General features: G+C 33.0%; 1 protein-coding gene across 1 annotated transcript; it reads left to right on the top strand.

Annotated features, from left to right (window-relative positions):
• The first annotated feature begins 668 nt into the window (after positions 1-668).
• Positions 669-4,789, top strand: LOC120083776 (tetrahydroberberine oxidase-like). Its single transcript, XM_039039642.2, has 2 exons — positions 669-1,548; positions 3,865-4,789. The coding sequence occupies exons 1-2, from the start codon at positions 675-677 to the stop codon at positions 4,614-4,616; spliced, it is 1,626 nt and encodes a 541-aa protein (XP_038895570.1). The 5' UTR covers positions 669-674; the 3' UTR covers positions 4,617-4,789.
• Positions 4,790-22,714: the final 17,925 nt, after the last annotated feature.

The raw sequence follows: 22,714 nt of genomic DNA, 5'->3' as shown, positions 1-22,714 counted from the left end.
AAAATTAAAACTTTGAACTAAATTATGAATTAAATTATGATTTTATATACCTCTAAACTTTGCCAATTTTACAATTTTGTTGAAAAAAACAACAATAATATAATCGTTTACGTGTAGAAATTGGAAGGTGTACATGACATCCTTTAGAGCACTTAATAGATAAAAAATTAGATTATATAAATAATTTTAACCATATCTTTTAAAATTAAATAAATAGTAGTAATAATCTTAATCTCCTTTATAGTCGTAAATAATATATGGTATACTTTTTAAATTTTATACATTAACTACGCTATTTAATGAAGTTTCATCTTCTATTTTTATTCGAAAGCATACTTTTTGGAACCATTTCAAAATCCCAAATGAAAACGTCAGCTTTTCAAATTCAAGTGGTTTTTTCTTATAATTGAGCCTAGTCTTCTTTTATCAATTATTTCAAAAAAAAAAAAAATAGTATAATAAAAATATATCTTTTTTTATGTCCACATTAGAAAATTGTCTTTATTAATAATATTAGTCGAGCCTACATTAATGTTAGTAGGCTTTACTTTATTTCAATAATCATGTTGACGTAGAAACAATAAATGAAAGAGTGCAGTACTCGAAAATTTCCCATAACCACACTCTAATATAAATAATGCAGCTTTCAATCACATAAATCTGAAAACCAAGCCATGAAGTCTTCTCCATTAATCCTTCTTCTTTCTCTTGTGGTTATTCTTCTATCTTCATCTGCACCTTGGGTTGCATCTAATTCTTCTGAAAAACATGAAAATTTTCTTGAATGTCTCTTCCATCATTCTCCGAACATTTCGAAAGTCATTTACACTCCCTTCAACTCCTCTTATTCTTCCATCTTAAACTTCACCCTTAGAAACCTAAGATTCTCAACCCCCAATACCCCAAAACCACTCCTCATCATCACACCCTCACATATTTCTCACATCCAAGTCGCCGTCATCTGTTCCAAATCCTACGGTCTTCAAATCCGAACTCGAAGCGGTGGCCATGATTTCGAGGGCCTTTCTTACGTCGCCTACCTCCCATTCATCATTGTCGACCTAATCAATTTAAGCTCCATCCAGATCGAGATCGAAACTAACACCGCATGGGTTGAGTCTGGTGCAACCCTAGGTGAACTTTACTATAGAATCGCCGAGAAAAGTCGAACCCTGGCTTTTCCGGCGGGTACTTGTCCGATAGTCGGTGTTGGCGGGCACTTGAGTGGCGGCGGATATGGGATGTTGATGAGGAAATATGGCCTTGCTGCAGATAATGTGATAGATGCTTATTTGGTTGATGCAAATGGAGAGTTTCATGATAGAGAGTCGATGGGGGAGGATTTGTTTTGGGCCATTAGAGGCGGCGGCGGAGGGAGCTTTGGAATTGTTGTGGCGTGGAAGGTGAAGCTGGTTCTGGTGCCGGCGACGGTGACTCTTTGCTTTGTTAGCAAAACTTGGGAGGAGGGAGCAACCAATCTAATTCATCGGTGGCAATATGTGGCTCACGACTTGGATGAAAATCTATTCATTGGGATTCTTTTGTCTGGTATTTCTCTTCAACGCTTATGCATTAATGCATGTGTTATTTGTTAATTATTTCTTCCTTTTTCATTCAATGCTTATTTTCTTAGATTAATATTGAAATGAAAAGGATACTATACGGACCACATATATTAAAACGAGAGATTCTTTTTTTTTTTTTTTTTTCAATTTATAAATTTCTGATGAGGGTTTTAGCTCCATTAGTTTAATAACCATTTCATTGTTTTTTTTTTTTTTTTTTTTTTTGGTTTTTCGATTTGGTGTTTTTTGTTACTAGATGTCTATTCTCCAAAAAGAAAAATCATACATGTATGATAACGGTTGTTATTTTTATTTTTAAAATACTAATAATCAAAGTTGTTTGATAATTGGTTTTTTTTTTTCTGATTTTTCTAAATGGAAGAAATGAAGAAATATTCAAAAACGTGTAAATTAAAATGAAAAATATTTATGTACAGTTCAAACTACACCCAATAAAAATGACTGAGTGGCAATTTTGTTTTTTTGAAAAGATATTTATTGTCCTTTACTTTCTTTTAGTAAAGAAATAGTTGTACATAGGTGAGATGTCATTGCTCAATAGAAATTTAGTGACATGGATACAAATGTTTTAGAGAGAAAAGTAAACTTGAAAAGTTAGAGGCATGAAAGAAAAATATTTATTTTGAGAAAACATAGATAAAGATGTATTTGAGCGAAAATATTAGTTAAACTTGATAAAAATGCTATTTAGAAAAAGGAAATAAAAGTTTGAGGGAATGAAAATACTTTTCAGAGAAAATAAAAGTCAAATAAAGAGATAAATTTTAGATAAATAAGTATAAATGACAAAAAAAAAAATTAATAAAAGTTATAGTTAAGAAAATTTTAATTAAGAGAGATGAGAAAAGTTAGCTAGAGATTTACTTATTAGATTGAGAATAAGTTTGAAATAAATAGAAGAGAAAGAGAAACGAATGTTAAATAAACATAAACATATTAGAGATTTAAAAAAAAAAGAATAAATAAATAAAACGGGACCATAATAAGAACATGAACATTTTAAATAATGCGAGAAATTCACAAAAAAATATAAATAAAAACAAAGTAGATTATTAAACGGGACCATAATAGAACATTAATATTATATTTAGATTTTTTTTAATAAAGATAAGTGATTTCAAATCACATATCTCTAATTATTAATACATATACCCGCTGAACTATGTTTGCTTCAAGGATATTATTATTTTTGTTGATAGGTAGATTTCAAGCTACCAATTGGCTTGTGGTGCTGCCAATTTTTTTTTTTTTTTTTTAATATTTCGTTTTGCAAATACCCTCAACAATTTTTGTACCTATATTTAAATATTTTTTATGAATCGAGTTTTTGAGAGTTTATTGTTTTGATGTTGAGAGATTGATGACTTGATTTTGAACAATTTTGGATCTTATGTTTGAAGATGGCTATATCCATGGCCAGTTTGTAGATGATATTATTTAGACTTTGTGTTTGCTTAGATGAAATATTATTTAACTTTAAGGTTGACATTTATATGTAAGATATCCTTTTGGCTTTTAGGGATGGAACGTTTTGTATTTTGTTTTGAGTTTTCGAAACTAACATTTTTTTGGCTTTGAGATTTGAATTCATTTTTTATTTAATCCTTGTGGTTCAAAATTGTCATATTAAAATCTCGTAAAAGTTATGAATTATTAAGGTCCCGTTTGGTAATCATTTTATTTTTTATTTTTTATTTTTAGAATTAAGTCTATGGACACTTCTTCCACCTCCGAATTTCTTCCTTTTGTTATCTATTTTTCACCAATGGTTTAAAATACCAAGCCAAAATTTGAAAACTAAAAAAATTAGCTTTCAAAAAGTTGTTTTTGATTTTGGAATTTGACTAAAAAGCAACCATTGTACTTAAGAAATATGAAAATTATTGTAAGAAATGTGCATAAAATAGGGTTAATTTCAAAAATTAAAAACAAAAAACTAAGGCCCCATTTGGTTGCAATTTTATTTTTTGTTTCTGTTTTTTAAAATTAAGCCTATGGACACTACTTTCACCTCCAAATTTCTTCATTTGTTGTCTATTAATCACAAATAGTTTAAAAAATGAAGCCAAATTTTGAGAATTAAAAAAATGTAGCTTTCAAAAAGTTGTTTTTGTTTTTGGAATTTGGCTAAAAATTCAATGATTGTACTTAAGAAAAATGCAAATCATGGTAAGAAATGTAGATGATATAAGCTTCATTTTTAAAAACAAAAACAGAAAAAAAAAAACAAAATGATTACCAAATGGGACATAAATAACTCGTATCTTGATAATGATAGGTGGGAATTTTACGAGGCAAGAAGGCAAAACAAACCCAACAGCTTTATTCTTCTCTTTGTATCTTGGGAAGGTAGATGAGCTTGTATCAATCCTCAACAAAACTTTTCCTGAGTTGGGTTTGGCAAAGAAAGACTGCATAGAAACAAGTTGGGTGGAATCAGCCCTCATCATGGGGACTGGCCTTCAACCTGGGAAGTCATTGGAAGATCTACTAAGCAAAGCATCTCTAACCAATGGAAACACAAAAATCAAGTCTGACTACATTAAACAACCCATTCCTTTGGCTGCAGTTGAGGGCATATGGCAAAGATTAAAACTTGAAGATATAGAAATGCCACAGCTTCTATTTGCCCCTTATGGAGGAAGAATGAGCCAAATTTCTGAGTCGGAATCTCCATTTTCACATAGAGCTGGATATTTGTACAAGATTGGATACGTCACTTATTGGGAACAACAAGATAATGATGTAGAGAAAAGACACCTAAGTTGGATACGAGAGCTTTATAGTTATATGACTCCTTTTGTTTCAAAATCACCAAGGGCTGCATATATCAATTATAGAGACCTTGACATTGGATCAAACAACAAATATGGAAAGACAAGCTACAAGCAAGCTAGCATTTGGGGTTTAAAATATTTTGGAAATAATTTTAATAGATTGGTGGATGTTAAGACGAGGGTTGATCCTCATAATTTCTTTAGGCACGAGCAAAGTATACCTACTTTCTCAAATAAAAAAGTTTGTTACTGAAATTATTGTGGAAAGATTTGATAGTATCGTTCAACAATGTGTTTAAACTATGCCTCAAACCTATTTGTGGGTACTAAAATAAGAGGCTTACATACGTGTATTTGTACTATCTTAATGTTTGACTTTGATTTATATACTTCAATTTTATTTCAATGAGCTTTGATTCCTTATGGGTACCTTTTTCTTTTTAGACCTATTTCTAAAGTTACACTCTTATTTATATAATCACTATATCATGAATTATAACCTCTCGAATTTCGGATAAATTTGAATAAATAATCTTTTAATTATTGAGTTTTATTTTCCATTAAATTTTAGATATTGGGAGCCAAAATTGTATTAATTTGAGGAGATAATGGGTTTACTGTTCGACCTAAATTGATAAATGTTTTGAAAATTTCGGAATTTTTTTAGTTTAAATTAAGAAGGAAAAGGGAAAGTTTTGCTTTGATTAGTCAAACTTAGGCACACGCACAAACACATGTACATATATTAAGAGGTTAAAAGAATATAGAACTTACATAAACTTTCAAGTTAGTAGCCGCCAACCACCTTCACAAAAATCTCTCCATCTCTCTAGCATTTCTCACTCTTATCTTGTCTCCCTTTCACAAAACGACAATACCTGCCACCACATTTCATGCCCATTGCTATAGTCTATCAATCATCGTCGTCGCTTGTGCCACTGGACGTCCACTATAACCTAGGTCCAGGATTTGAACTAGGATTTGGAATCTGAATTCGGCACCTGATAGTCCCAACATTCCTCTGCATCCCCTGCAACCTTGCTACGTCATCCTCACTTATCTTGAATGCTTTTAGAAGTGAAAATTGTCCCCACAAACTAAAACTGGTCCTTTGAGCATGTTTTGTCCTCACTCACATGCATCTTAGGAAAATTCCTAAGCGGTCACTATAGGATTGCTCCAAGCTATGCACGTTTAGGTTTAAAGTTTCTATGATTGAGCTACCGAAATGAAAGGTGCACATTGTTAGTATAGGTAATGACTTTTAATTCTTTCAAGTCTTTCTTAACCATACTTTCATATCCTTAGGGTCCCTCTCATTTAGATGTAATCTCGGTTCATTCATGTCTCCCCTTCTAATGTTGAGGCATTACATGCACAAGTTTAGGTAAAGGGCTTCTTAACAATAAATTTAGAATGGTCTATTATGCTTTTCTCAAAACTGAATTTGGCTGATTTTGACTTAGTGTCAACAGATTGATTAATTGTAATATTTATATCTCTATGATGTTTGTTTGAAGCATGTCGTACACATTGATGGTATGTATGATGAGTTTGTTTGACACAAACGTGCATGATACAACCTTAAGCTATGAGATATGTACACCAATTTGTGTTATAAGTCTGTGTGACTTTGTGTCATATCTATCAAGCTGCTTCGGGTTATGTGTATAAATTTGTGTGATCTGTCTGTATGACTTCATGCCATAACCCATGGGCTACTTTGCTACTTAAATGTTGTGCACTATTGTTCTGTATGACGAGTCTGTGTGATGTGAGTTCCTGACACTTATGTTTGTATTTTGTTTCTTATGTGAGCATCATATACATCTGTTAACTGTGTGACGCATTTGTATATAATAGGCTATACACATCTGTTCGATTATATGATGCATTTGTCTATGATGAGATCACTTATTAAGTATTTTTATAATACGTATCCTTTCCAATTGTTCATTTTTCTCAGGTAAAGCAAGGTTGTGCAAGGTGGATGACAGGATGTTACTGTATGAGTCAGGAATTGTTAGAGTCTAGCTTCCATTTTGTAATGATATGCACCCGTAATATTCGTTGGATTTAAAGCTAGAGGTCCTTCTAGGATCCTTACAAATACTCACAAAGAAAGCTAACTTAGATCAAACTTAGAATCTATGATGGTCACTCTTAGATCCTAAGACAGCTCATTCTAGAATTAGCTTGATAAAGACTAATTCAATGAATTGATTTAAACATCAAATTTAAAGCAGGATTTAAAAAAAAAAATAAAAAGACAACACCAAAGGGGCTAAATAATCAAATTATTTTTAATATTGATAATTTGAGTTTTAGATAGCATTACATGCCTTTATAAAGAGAAAATGGTTGTGGATATGACCGAGAATGGAAAAGTCATTCAAACAAAATTAATTGCAAATTGTAGAAAATAAGACCTAAGAACCTACAACTTAATTGTATACTAATTAATTAGTCAAAATGAAAAAGCTAAAAATGTATAAAGTCTCCTTGTTGTCTTAAATAACTCCTCTAGAAGGCGGCAAGCTTAATTCTCACGTTTGACAAGGTTTGACATCACGTTTTTCCATCAGTGCACATTTGACAACATTTTCTTCACAAAATCTACACACATCATGCCATCTTCCAAACTATAGAACTTTTCCCATGTCATCTTCAATTCATGCCACTTTTCTAAGTACTACATCACAAAACACTTCATTTTAATATCTTCCCAAAGTAAAAGGAATAAGAGCTTAGGAGTTTACCTTCAATTCTCTTTTGTTTGTCAACCATTGAAGTTTATATGGTTTTAGATGTGGACAAGTAATGAGTTGGAGTCTTTTTACAAGAAAACTACTTACCACATTTGTGCTTTTTCCACTATCAATCACAAAGCTACATGGAGTTCCTGCAATCAAGTATCTTATGTGAAACAAGTTCTCTTTTTTATCTTCAACTTTCCCTTCTTTGATTTGCAAATTAAGTACACTTTTTGCAACTAAAGATATGGAGTTACCTTCTTCAATGCACTCATCACCATATGCTTCAAATTTTTCCTCAAATTCGACATCTTGTTCATCACATTCATCAACCAAATCAAGTATTCCATTTCTTATCACCATGACTTGTTTATTGGCACAATCTTTGCTCATATGTCCAAACCCTTTGCACTTCCAACATTGAATAGAACTATATTTCTCTCACCTCTTTTAAAGCTTCATTCTTTTTAACATTGGAGCTCTCAACCTCAACTCTTTTAGAAGCCACAAATTTTCCTTTTCCTTCACTCATATTCACAAAACCATCCTTGTTCCAAACATTAGAATTTGAAAATGTATTAGCTTTAGAAGTATATACCTCTTGGAATGCACATTTTTCTTATCTCAATTGATCTTCAATTTTGATTGCATAATGATACGTATCTTCTAAGTAAAGTTGTGGATTTTTATCAACTGGATGAGCAATTTCTCGACTCAAACCTCCAAGGAATTTAGACATAGTGTCTTCTTCATCTTCTCGAATTTTTACTCGTTCCATCAAATTCTCCATCTCTCGATAATATTCAGCCACACTTTTTGTTCCTTGCCTCAAAGCTTGTTGATGGAACACGAGATATACACAGCGGAATTAGGACTTAATTACACTCTATTTGCTTTTAATTTAAAGGAAAAAATGCATGCAATTGAAGGAAAAACAGTAATTAAAAATTACCTTTAAAGCACCCGAAACCCGCTTTTGCTCGCTGAGACTCGACCCGAACACGAACAGACCACCACTAGAGTTGACCTACTATCCTCTGGACTCAGAACCGGGTTGTGGGATCTGGTGGATGAAGAATCCGAGAGAGAGAAAGAGATTGAAATGAAGATGGAATTTGGCTAGGGTTTGGGTTTGTTTTTTCAGCCCAATTTTGAAAATAAAAATTGGTAAATTATCAAAACTTTTTCATCCAAATTCAAAAGCCTATATTTATAGAAAAGTGCCAGGCAACAAATACATGAAATCAATTCATAACAATCCAACACCTAGAATCCACTATCTAAGTGGGCTTAATATCTCCACAATTTTGTTAGTGGAATTATCCAACAAAAGTTTGGATTTTCCCACTAACTTTAATCAAAGGGCGAAATAATCATTTGATCAAAGTCAAACTTTGACCAAAAAGTCAACATTTTGACTTTTTATGATTTTTTCCGTGTTGACTTATTTTGACCTCCCGAGCATGAATCTGCATTCATTTTCTCGAAATTCAAATCACATCTGAAAATAAGGTCGGTCAAAGTTTGACTTTTCGAAGTCAAAAGTCAACTATTTGACTTTTTATATCTTTGATCATTTCTTTTATTTCGGAGCTTCCGAATATGAACGTATTCATATTCTTGATATTTAAATCACATTTAAATATTAAATCTGTATCTCTAAACTGAAAAATCCGACCATTATATCACATATACTTGTCAGTTTCTCTCTCTTCACCTAATTCGAACAATTTGAATCATTCTATCATACTGTTCTAAGTTTATTCCATATGAGCTAGTAGGGGAACTTAATGAACCTATAGATCATGAGCTCCAACGATCCGAGATTAGCTAGCTAAACTCTTTAGACGGAGCTAATCAACATTTTTTAACAAACGGGTCATTCCACTATAGTCCCGTAGTTGCACTCCACTCACTATAGATATATTTGTGCCCATTTTATATAACCATGATTAGTAAACTAATCCTTCATAGGTTTTTCGTAATCTCGATTGGTTTATAAAAATCGTTTTACCCCCAAGACTACATCTTGTTCCTTAAGTTCCACTGGTTCTTTAATGTACAATTAGTTTAAGGTTCAACCTATAAACCGAATCCCTCTCGGGCCAAAGATAGGGTGGGGCCCCTTGTTCAAGGCCTGGATTCAGTACTAAAGGGAACAACCTATCTACTATCCCTATAATGGGTAGGAGTGAACTCTGTCTTGCGCCCTATATTCTTAGCTATCCACCCGATCTTACCCCTGAAATGGGAGACTTACTGGGCCAGCGATGATGAGCTGCCCTCACCTATGCAGATCTAAGGATAATTCCGAGTAAACAGGAATTCATAGTTAGCTCAGGATTAAGATTAAGTTACCTAGGTCATCAATTAATGAAATAGTTAGTTTTATACATAAAACAACATTTAGAACATAAAAAGTGACTATTTCATGGCTTAGTCTTATGCAAACTCATTGCATAGGATGCCCCCCACTCACATATCTCTATATGAACGATTCAGGATCATATCGTTTGTACTAACTACAAAGTGGGCCGCATCCATAGTATTCCTAGAATAAGGCGCCCAACCTCATTCATGTACTATAGACCATTTTGGCTATATATTTGAACTTGATCCACATTTTTGTCACTACATAAAGTTCAAACTACATTAAATAACCTCAGGACCTTAGTTTATTGGATTCAAGATTACAATTTCAATAACAACTTTATCGAAAAACAAAACAAAATATGTTTATTAATTTACAAACTACGAGTTTTAGGACATAAAATCCAACAAACTCCCACTTGGACTAAAACTCTTTGTGAAGTATCACAATGTTGAATTTAAGTGAGAAACATATGAGTACAATAAACATATGAATACAATAAACTAGGGCATATACCCTAAAGCTCTCCCACTTGTCCTAGTTTACGAACTTTGTAGACCTAGACTCAGTAGGTGACCTTCAAACACTTTAGCCATGAGGACCTTTGTAAAAGGATCAGTAATGTTTTACTCAGAAGATATATGGGTTACTACAATGTCTCAACGATGTACAATATCCCGGATCATATGGTATTTTCACTCAATATGCTTGCCGCGCTTGTGGATTCTTGGTTCTCTTGAATTTGCAACTACACTACTATTATCACAATATAGGGTGATAAACAGTTCCTGTAGGTTGAGCACCCTTTTCAAGGAAATATAGAATAGCAGGAACATTTAAATAGGTTTGATTCTTTATCGGATCATCAAAACCCACTTTACGAAGATCAGGCCGATGCATATTTGGAACGACTTGCAAATCTGTCAAGAATTTCCTCAACCATACTCTTCCTTTGCTGCTTCACAAGTAGCTACGTATTCAGTTTCCATTGTGGAGTCCGCAATACAGTTTTGCTTCACACTTTTCCACACTACTACTCCTCCATTTAGAATGAACACTGATCCCGATGTAGATTTCCTTGCATCTTTATCAGTTTGAAAATCAGAGTCAGTGTATCCAATAAGGATCAAGTCCTTAGTACCATACACGAGCATGCATTTCCTCGTTCTCCTAAGATACTTGAGGATATTCTTAACAGCAGTCCAATGATCATATCCAGGATTGGACTGATACCTACTGACTATCCCTACTGCGTAGCATATGTCAGGTCTAATACATAACATTGCATACATCAGGCTCCCTACTACGGAAGCATAGGGAATGTGTCTCATATCTTCAACCTCTTGAGGTATCTTAGGACATTCATCCTTTGAAAAATGAATTTCATATCTGTAAGGTAACAGACCTCTTTTGGAATTCTGCATCTTATACCTAGACAACATTTTGTCTATATAAGTTGCTTGAGACATGGCTAGTGTTCTGTTCTTGCGATTCCGAATAATCTGAATCCCGAGAACATACTACACATTTCCCAAATCTTTCATTTGGAACTGCGTAGCTAGCCATTTCTTGATGTCAGTTACATAACCTACTTCATTCCCAATGAGTAGAATATCGTCAACATATAAAACTAAGAACGCTATAGTAGAATTGACGATCTTCTTTTAAACACAAGGTTCGTCAACATTGTGTTCAAAGCCATAAGATTTTGTCGCAGTATCAAATCTTATATTCCAAGATCTAGAAACTTGTTTCAACCCATAAATGGATTTCTGAAGCTTACAAACCTTTTGTTCTTGACCCTGTGCAATAAACCCCACTGGTTGAGCCATATAGATACTCTCCTCAAGATCGCCGTTTAGAATGGTTATCTTGAGATCCATTTGCCAAATTTCATAGTCATAAAAGGTGACAATGGATAAGAGTATTCTAATCGACTTAAGCATGGCAACAGGAGAGAAAGTTTCTTCATAGTTCACACTTTCTCTCTCTGGGTATAACCCTTTGCCACAAGTCGAGCCTTAAAAGTCTGTACTTTATTGGCTTGGTCTCGTTTTCTCTTGTAGATTCACTTACAACCAATTGGTTTTATATCATTTGGTTGATCTACAAGTTTCTAGAAAGAATTGAAGTACATAGTCTCCAATTCGAGGTCCATGGCTTTGATCCACTGATCACGGTCTATATCTTTTATCGCCTGTTTATAGGTCGATGGATCCTCTATGCCATCATCAGGTATGACGACTTGTGTTTCTGTAAAACCCAAGTAACGGTCAGGCTGATGAACAACCCTCCCACTACGTCGAGGCATTCTCAACTCTTGAGAAAGATGTGACTGACCAGATGTACTAATTTTATCTACTACTTTAGTAGATGAACTAGCTCTATCTGTAACATCTTTGGAAATTTCATTCAATACCAGTCTACTACGACGTTGATGACTTCTTATGTGGTCTTCCTCTAAGAATGTGACATTTGTCGATACAAAAACTTATTCTCTTGAGGATCGTAGAATAGACCACCTTTTGTTTCTTTTGGATAACCTACAAATAGGCATAGTTTTGAACGACGTTCCAATTTTTAGGATTTTGCACCAACACGTGTGTCGGGCATCCTCATATCCTAAAGTGACATAAAATACCTTTATGCCCCTTCTATAGCTCATTAGATGTTTCTGAAACACTTTTAGAGGGAATGTTAATCAAAATATAGACAGCAGTCTCTAATGCATGTCCCCAAAAGGAATCAGGTAACTTAGCAAAGCTCATCATTGAGCGAACCATGTCCAACAAAGTTATGTTTCTTCTTTTAGACACACCGTTCTGTTGTGGCATAGTAGGTGCAGAGAGTTGTGACTTAAATTCGTGTTTTATCATATAATCTTGGTATTTTAAGTCCATGTACTCCCCACCTCGATCTGATCATAGTGTCTTAATTATTTTACCTAACTGGTTCTCAACCTTAGACTTATATTCCTTGAACTTTTCAAAATAATGAGACTTGTGATGTATTAGGTAAATATGACCATACCTTGAATAATCATCAATAAAACTGATGAAATATTCATACCCACCTCGAGCTTTGACATTCATCGATCCACAAAGGTCCGAATGTACGAGCTCTAAGGGTATTGTGGCTCTCAGACCTTTTTCAGTAAAAGATCTCTTAGTCATTTTTCCCTCAAGACAAGATTCACATGGAGGTAAAGAATTGTCTTCTAACTGTTTTAGGAGTCCATTCTTAACCAATCTTTTAATCCTTTTGAGATTTATGTGGCCAAGTCTTAGGTGCCATAGATAGGCATTAGAAGAAACTTTTTATCTTTTATTCTGAGTTTCGGCTGTTCTAAACATCTTAGTATTTAAGACAAATTTTGTTTTAGTTGGTCTTAACTTATATAAGTTGTTTTCAAGTATAGCAAAACAGATTTGAATACCTTTTCTGAAAATGAACGCTTCATTAACTTCAAAAGATATTTTATACATTTGTTCTAATATACATATGATAGATATTAAATTTCGTCTCATTTTAGGAGCATACGGAACATCTTTAAGTATGATATATCTATCGTTGAAAAACAACTTTAAGTCTCCCATTGCTTCGGCCGAGACAACCTCTCCTGTTCCAACCTTGAGGGTGATCTCGCCTTCTTCAAGCTTTTTCCAGGAACTAGTTTCCTGAAAAGAGAAGCAAATATGATTAATGGCTCCTGGATCCAATATCCAGGTTGAGGTATCATCCTCCACTAAACATCTTTCAGCAACTAGTAAATCATATTTACCTCGTGCTTCTTTCGAGACAAGGGCCTGAGGACATTCCTCAGTTAAGACAAATCTCAGGTCACCTATTACTAGTATTGAATTCAGATTTGTTTTCCATGTTGAGTAGTTGTTGCCGTTAAGTTTTCCAGAAGCTAATAGTTTATCTAAAGAGCTAGTCATGCTGAAAAGAAAAACATATCCTTTATAGTAAAAAAAACATTAATCTTTTAAATCCAAACAAGTTTAGCAAAAAAACTAATAATGTACCCTTCATTATTATATTTTACAATGATATTTCAACGATTTAGAATAACCTTCACTGAGGGGTGATCGGCTATTCCTTCGTTGAACCAAGACTATCTTGACTAGATACTATCACCAGAATAACTCTTATTCCTATAATAACTTAGTTATCGCTACTTTGGTAAAAAATTTACTAACACTTAGTAATTCTCGTAAGTGTGACCCTCCATTTTCAGACCTCAGAGATCGGAATCATTATGCTCCCAAAGTTGGAAAGACGAGAATGAAAACGGACCTGAGAGACCCTATCAATTTCTAGAGTTTGCGGAGTTCTGAATCCTATAATACAGCCGTCCGATTGGTAAGGTCGCTTTAGGGCAGACATGCAGGTGTATTATAGGAATCTCACGGTGTGACCTAATGTAAGAGATCGTAGGATGTGTTGACACACTTCTTTTTCCCACTTACTATGAACAACTTCCCCTATTCACCTTGGTATTGACTCATGCAAATACTCTCTAAATGGAGTCCGCTCCCAGGCGGCCCAAAGCCAACCATGAATCTCACGGTGTAAACTCTCAGGGACGCTAGAGCTAAAAGTACATTACTTCTCTCTAGCTGAAGTTTTCTAGACGTTTATGATATAAAATACTTAGCGATACATTTCGACTAACTAAACATATCCTATGTCTAGGTGATTCATCCAAGTATAACTTTTATACTGGATTTTTAACCTACGATGTCTAGATGATAAACAAATTTTATTACCTCACACTGCTCACGCATGCTTATAAAACCAATTTAACCTAACTTAGACGTTGGCTCGATCTCTAGGTAGTAAGTGTTCCGTGAACCGTCAACTTAAAAACCTTCAACCTTCGTCATCTTATCTGACGTTTTACCAAGATCTTGTCGAGTGTGTTTTCTTGTAACTTCGATTTTACAAGATATCGACCTATTTTCTATGAAAATTGGGATTGCTCGATGGTTAACCCTAAATGAGCATGCATCTTATCTTTTTTTATAGAGTTTATAAGTCAGGTTATTTTATAACAATTATATCCCTTGAGCATTCATCTATAACATGCTTCCTTCAATCAAACATGCTTTAATATAACACTTATATTAAAACTAAGCATGCATAGTATATATTTTATAACACTTATAAGATATAACAAATGCATGACACATGGTTTTCTTATGGTGGGATTTTAAAACTATATGACATACTTTATGCACACATAATCAAACAACATTATACATCACATGCATAATGGGTAAACAACACTAAAGTGGACCGATTTTAGCATTAAAAACAAACAAATAACTAATTTATTACAAAAATCAGCAACCAGCTCTAAACACTTTGAACCATCTGGAACCGCCAAGAAACCACTCGAACCAGCCCAAAAACTCTAAAAACCAAGTTGAATAGGTTAAACCGGCTCAACCAGGTCAAACAGACCGGTCCAGACCGTCTAGACTTGCTGGTCAACCCCTGCTGGCACAATCAACAGAGGCGCGGGGTGGGCGGGTTGACAGAATGTGCAGGTCGCGAGCAGGCGGGAGGCATACGCAGCAGGCGTTGAATAGAAAGGAAAAAACACCCACCATAATCATAATAAATCCACTTTAGTCCATATTTCATTCAACACTTGAATAGAAAGAAAAAAAACACCCACCAAAAGCAATTGAGCGTAATTAAAGCATGCTCTGATACCACATGATGGAACACGAGACATATGCAACATAATTAGGACCTAATTACACTCTAATTACTTTTAATTTAAAGGAAAAAATGTATGCAATTGAAGGACAAACAGTAATTAAAAATTACCTTTGAAGCTCCCAAAAGCTGTTTTTCCTCGCTGAATCTCAACTCGAACATGAATGGACCACCACTAGAGTTGACCACTATCATCTGGACTCAGAACCAGGTTGTGGGACCTGATGGATGAAGAATCCGGGAGAGAGAAAGAGATTGAAATGAGGATGGAATTTGGGTAGGGTTTGGGTTTGTTTTTTCAGTCCAATTTTGAAAACAAAAATTAGCAAATTGTCAAAAAAATTTCATCCAAATTCAAAGCCCATATTTATAGAAAATGGCCATGCAACAATTGCATGAAATCAATTCATAAAAACCCAACACCTAGAATTCACTATCTAAGTGGGCTTAATGTCTCCACTATAAGCCAACATCTAGCCCTCTATTTTGTTAGTGGAATTATCCAACAAAAGTTTGGATTTTCCCACTAACTTTAGTCGAAGGGCAAAATAGTCATTTGGTCAAAGTGAAACTTTGACCAAAAAGTCAACATTTTGACTTTTTATGATTTTTTCCGTGTTGACTAATTTTGACCTCCCGAGCATGAATCCGCATTCATTTTCTCGAAATTCAAATCACATTTGAATATAAGGTAGGTCAAAGTTTGACTTTTCAAAGTCAAAAGTCAACTATTTGACTTTTTACATCTTTGACCATTTCCATTATTTCCTAGCTTCCGAATATGAACGTATTCATATTCTTGATATTTAAATCACATTCAAATATTAAAGCTGCATCTCTAAACTAAAAAACTTGACCTCTATATCACATATACTTGTCAATTTCTCTCTCTTCACCTAAGTCGAATAATTCGAATCATTCTATCATACTGTTCTAAGTTTATTCCATATGAGCTAGTAGGGGAACCTAATGAACCTATAGGTCATGGGCTCCAACGATCCGAGATTAGCTAGCTAAACTCTTTAGACGGAGCTAATCAACATTCGTTAACTAACGGGTCATTGCACTATAGTCCCGAAGTTGCACTCCCCTCACTATAGATATATTTGTGTCCATTTGATATAACCATGATTAGTAAGCTAATCCTTCACAAGTTGTTCGTCATCTCGGCTGGGTCATAAAAATCGTTTTATCCCCAAAACTACATCTTGTTCTTTAAGTTCTATTGATCCTCTAATCAACAATTGGTTTAAGGTCCAACTTATAAATCGAATCCCTCTTGGCCCCTTGTTCAAGACCTGGATTCAGTACTAAAGGAAACAACCTATCTACTATCTCTATAACGGGTAGGACTGAATTCCGTCTTGCACCCTACGTTCTCAGCTATCTACCCGATCTTACCCTTGAAATGAGAGGCTTATTGGACCAGCGATGATGAGCTGCCCTCATCTATACAGATCTATGAAAAATTTCAGGTAAACAGGAGTTCATAGTTAGCTCAGGATTAAGATTAAGTTACCTAAGTCATCAATTAACGAAATAGTTAGTTTTATACATAAAACGACATTTAGAACGTAAAAAGTAACTATTTCATGGCTCAGTCTTATGCAAACTCATTGCATAGGATGCTCCAATTCACATATCTCTAGATGAACGATTTAGAATCACATCGTTTGTACTAACTATAAAGTGGGCCGCATCTATAGTGTCCCCAGAATAAGCACCCAACCTTATTCATATACTATAGACCCTTTTGGCTATATATTTAAACTTGATCCACATTTATGTCACTACATAAAGTTCAAACTATATTAAATAGCCTCATGATCTTAGTTTATTGGATTCAAGATTACAATTTCAATAACAACTTTATTGAAAAACAAAACAGAATATGTTTATTAATTTACAAACTACGAGTTTTAGGACATAAAATCCAACACTTACAATTTAGTTTTTAAATCTCTTTCATAATGTTTTGGTGCATATCTCTTTCCCATGGCTTCTTTAAGCTCATCCCATGTTTCTATTAGGTCTTTGCATCTGCCATTCCACTGAAGAGTGGAATTTTAAGCTTAACTTCACCATCTCTATCTTCTTGAACCTGTTATCCTCTTCTTGATTGCATAAAAATATTTCTTCCTCTTCTTCTTATAAATCCTCTTCCTCTAACTTGTCTTTCTTGTTCAACTAAATCAATCACTCCATCTTATTGTAAGGCTTATTCTTCTCTTTGTTTTTGTGTCCTCCTTTATTGTCTATCCTCCCTCAGCATCTCAATCATGCCTTTGAATGGCTTCAGAAATAACTATATTAGGATCTTGTACTCGAGGTACTCCTTCATCCCATGACATTTTCAATTAATAATAAAAGGATCACTTACCACACTTCTCACCAATTTCACTCAAGGACATTCGTGTTTATCACTCAATGGTAGGATTTTGGTATTAGGTCAAACTGGCTTAAATGTTTGGTGCAATCTTGCTAAAGGCTTGATAAAACAAATTCAAATGATCAACATTCACAATTAAGACTAGATTAACTCCACCTTAGGTTCAACAACTCCAAAATTTGAACCTAATAAAATCTAATGATAAGAATTTTTCATGTGCTTTGGATCTTTGATCGCCCTTTTCTTACTACTATTTTTCTTTATATCTAACTCTTTTCCTTTTTTTTTTTTACTACTGATTCTTTTTAATGATCTAAGAGCAAATTTGAAGAAGAGATTTCAAGACAATATGTAGTATGTCTTGTGTTACAAGATGGAAGTAAATGTACTTGAAAAAATTGAAATGAAAACAAACTGAAACAAAGTAAAGATATTTCACCTCTAGAGCGTTGGCTAAGTATGATGACCAAATACTCTAATACTAAATGATAAACGCCCACAATATTCGTTGGAAACAAAGGTATAGGTCCTTCTAGGATCCTTGCAAACACTCACAAAGAAAGCTTACTTAAATCAAACTTAGAATCTATGATGGTCACTCTTAGATCCTAAGATACATCACTCCAAAATTAGTTTGATTAAGACTAATCCAATGAATTGATTCAAACATCAAATCTAAAGCAATTTTTGAAAGAAAAGACAACAATAAAGGGGTTGAATACGTACAATATTTTTAATATTGATAATCTGAGTTTTAGAGAGCATTACATGCCTTTTTAAAGACCAAATGGTCGTGGATATGAAAAAAATTGAAAATTCATTTAAATACAATTAATTGCAAATTGTAGAAAATAAGACTTGGGAAATTAAAACTTAATTGCATACTAATTAATTAGTCAAAATGCAAAACAAAAAATGTAGAAAATCTCCAAATTGTTTTAAATAACTGGTCTAGAAGGCAAAAAACTTAATTGTTACGTTGGACAAGGTTTGACGTCACGTTTTCCCATACAATGCATACTTGAAAGTATTTTCTTCACTAAATCTGCATACTTTTTTATCCACCGTGCCATCTTTCGGACTATAGGACTTTTTCTGTGTCATATTCATGTCATTCTCTTCTTGATTCATTAAACTAACATTATATCTATATTTAGGTTCAAAATTATTTGTTAGTTCTTGTGAATTTACTAGATTTTGAAAATGTAGTGTGAACGCTCTTGAATCTTCTTTACCCTGCTTCTTATAATTGATCCCTCAGGTACATATAATGGTTCAATAATTGAATTCACGTTAGTGTCCAGTAAAACATCTAGTTTTGAAATTCCTATATTTAAAATTTATTGTTTAAGGGATCATGATTAATTTAATAAAGCATTTGTGGATTTGTTTTATTCTTGTACTAACTTTAAGTTTAGTCAAAATTTATGTTTTCTAAATCTTGCATGTATAGAAACGTGAAAGGTCTGTTTTAGAAAAGTTGGGTCATCATATCCACCGCCGGTAATGGCAGCCTATAAACGACGTTGCAGCCGCTGCGCGCTTGCTCGATTGTTGTCCACTGCATGCCCTATCAAATTATTTTAACCAAAAATATTTGGCCCATATGATTACCATTTCCTTTTTTTTTTTTTGTTTTTTTTGGTTTTTCATTTTGTGTTTTCTATTATTGATTTTTCATTTGTTAAAAACAAAATCATTTATGTCCGATAGTTGTTTTTTGTTTTTGTTTTTAAGAAAAAAAAAACTAAACTTGTTTGATAACTTTCTTTATTTTGAAAAATGTGTAAAGACATGTAAATAGAAATTTAGAGATATAGATACAGATGTTTTAGAGAGAAAAGTAACACATGTAAATTTAGAGAGCCTTGAAAGAAAATATCTAGTTGGAAAAAAAAAATGGATAGAGATGTTCTTGGGAGAAAAAAAAGATATTAGCTAAATATCATAAAAATATTAGTTAGAAACAAAATAGAAGATTAAGGAAATAGAAAATTTGGAGAAAATATAGTAAAATGAAGAGAGAAAAGACTTGAGTAAGTGATATGTAAGATAAATAAGCATAAATAAGAGAGAAAAATAAGACTTGTAGTAAGAGAAAATTAATAGAGAAGAAAAATCTTTATAGACAAAAGTTAGCTAAATATTTATAAATAGAAGAGAGAGAGATGAAATGAACATTTTAGAGAGAGAATTTTTTGTTTTTTAAGTAAACATGAAAGGGGACCATAATAAATGTTGATAAACAAGAACATTTTAAATAATGCAAGAATTTAATTAAAAAAATAATTATACATTTTTTAAATGATAAAATAAAAAAAATAAATTATCAAACACGACCATATAAAAAGCATTGTTATTATTTTAGTTTTTTCTGTGTACAATTGAGATATGGGAATCCAACCATGCTATTATATTCTAATGCATGTTAAACTATTTCGTTTTTAGACGATATTGACATTTTAGTTACTATATAGATTTCAGGCTACAAATTGAATTATCCTTTGGACCCAGGCTGTCAAAGCTTTTGTTATCTTTATAAAATGTTCTTATATATGGTTGAATTATATTTTTGAAATTTTTTGGTTTTTTTTTTAAATATTTAGCTTTGAAGTACCCTCATCAATTTTTGTGGCTATATTCGAGTTTAGGAGAGTTTATTGTTTTAATGTTAAGAGCTTGATGACTTGATTTGGGACAATTTTCGATCTTAGATTTGAAGGAGGATTCTATATTCATGTTTAGTTTGTAGATGGTATTATTTAGGTTACGTGTTTGCTTCGATGAAATATATATGACTCAATATATATATATATATATATTTATTTTAAAGTAAAATAAGGTTCAAATTTATCTGTAAAGTATGCTTTTGGTTTTTATGTGTATTTTGTCTTTGAAGTATTCGAAAATAACATTTTTTGCTTAGAGATTTGAATTATTTTTTGTATTTAGTTATCTTAAGGTTCAAAATTGTCATGTTTCGTGAGATTTTAATCTCATTTCTAACTGGCCCATAATTTACTTTTGAACTGAACTGAGTGACTATTAATTGATCAAATGAAAAAACAAATACAAGTCAATATATGATGATTGCCGCATTATCATTCAGTTAGGTCAACTTAATTGGTCTAACATAATTTAGAGATCAATTAAAAAATTAATTGTTAAATCATCGATTGACTTAGAAGCTTAAATCGATGGTCGGTATGGTAAATTTAATTATATCAATACCTTGATACTCTCCATTACTTGTGGGTAGAAAGTTATAGAATGGTCAAAACAAGTGATAGTCAATATAATTCTTGAGGAATTGCCATTATACGGGTTTGAACACAAGGTTTCCTATTTCGATATCATGTTAAATTGCTGATTAATCCATATTAGGTCAATAAGTGATTTAACATGGTATAGAGCCTATGATGCTCAAATGTGCATTTGGTCCAACAACAAAAATTGACATCTAATCTAAAAATGATGAACCCAAAGAGACACCAATCTTGAGAAGACATGTTAAAAATGAACCTCATAATATTTATTAGATAACATGGAATTCTATCTCAAAACTAATTGACAGAAATGCCACAACTTCTACTTTCTCCTTGTAGAGGAAGAATGGGTCACATTTCTAAGTCACAAACTCCTTTTTCACATAGAGCTCGATATTTGTATAAAATTGGTTACATTATTTAGGAACAACAAGGTAATGATGTAGAGAAAAGACACTTAAAGATGGATGAGAGCTTTATAATTATATGGCTCCTTTTGTTTCAAAATCACCCAGAGCTGCATATATCAATTATAAAGATCTCGATATTGGATCAAATTATAATAAATATGAAAAAAGCAGGCTACAAACAAGCTAGCATTTGCAGTTTAAAATATTTTAGAAAAAATTTTAATAGATTAGTGGATGTTAAAAACTAGGGTTGATCCTTACGATTTCTTTAGAAATGAACAAAGCATCCCTGCTTTCCCAAACAAAAAGGTGTGTTACAGAAATTATTATTAAAAGATTGATATTATTATTAAACATGTATCTAAACTACGCCTCAAAACATGTGTCTGAACAATTTCTTTATGATCCAACCATAAACTAAGTCAATTTTTGATTTGTGAAATAAGTCTCAATTAACACCTTCAAAGCTATTAACCTACTTATCTTATAGGCTTATTAAATTGACTATAGAAACTACTCTCACCATATTGCACATCAAAGAGACAAAGCCTCCTAGGCAAAAACTCATATAACTTATTCAAGATTAAGATCAATTTATATATGACCTTTATGTGAAATATTAATCTTCTCAATTGAAGTGAAATAAGGTATCTGACCACGTAGTAAAACACTATCACACACGATGTTTCTACAATTTCAAGAACAACTTGAAAGTAAAGCGATAAACAGAAATAAATAGAACACACATTTTAATAATCCATTTCAATGAAATACCATCTATGTCTAGGGGGCAGTGTGCTCGTGGAAAGATATTTTTACTAATATGAAGGTAATTAATTACAATGTTGTACTTATCTGTTAGTGGATGACAAAAATAGTTACACATGAATAGTTAAACTCTCTACTTGAACACTAAGGCTCGTCCTAAATATAAGACTTTCTCCGAAGGAAATATAGGTTATATCTAAGTAGGTGAATATTAGTAGGCTATCTCTTAAGCTCCCCGTAAGAGTGAGAACACTTATTAAAGGTAATCTTCCGACCTTGTTGTCAAGACTTATTTACATAAAGAACATAGGCTCCCTCTAAGTTAGAAAAACCCTTATTAAGTAATGAGGAAATCTTAGACTTACCCTACGATCAAGAATAATCATCTCAACAAATATTGCTTCAACAAGGAATTCTTCAAGGTCGATAGAAACTCAAAATCTCTTTTCTCACTCTAAATCATCAGAAAACAAAAACTTCCTCAATACAAAGATGTTCAATCCAAAACAGCACCCTAGCAAGCAAGCAAATTTCCCTTAAAAAGATGCAATGAAAAAAAAGGAAACATAGCCCATTTAATAACGGCAGACACATAGATAAGGAAAAAATCAACAAGAGCAAAGCAACGCAGAAGAACAAATAAGGTACAGAACTGGTAGCACAC

The sequence above is a fragment of the Benincasa hispida genome, chromosome 8 (genome assembly GCF_027475165.1).
Source record: "Benincasa hispida cultivar pf3 chromosome 8, pf3_genome.v1.1, whole genome shotgun sequence".
NCBI lineage: Eukaryota > Viridiplantae > Streptophyta > Magnoliopsida > Cucurbitales > Cucurbitaceae > Benincasa > Benincasa hispida.
Note: the sequence above shows the minus strand (reverse complement) of the source record. Positions and strands in the feature narration are given on the sequence as shown.

Bases quoted from the DNA above. Each gene is read 5' to 3' on its own strand.
- LOC120083776 (XM_039039642.2), top strand. From the start codon at position 675: ATGAAGTCTTCTCCATTAATCCTTCTTCTTTCTCTTGTGGTTATTCTT. The intron at 1,549-3,864 runs GTATTTCTCTTC...TGATAATGATAG, and splicing joins CATTGGGATTCTTTTGTCTG to GTGGGAATTTTACGAGGCAA.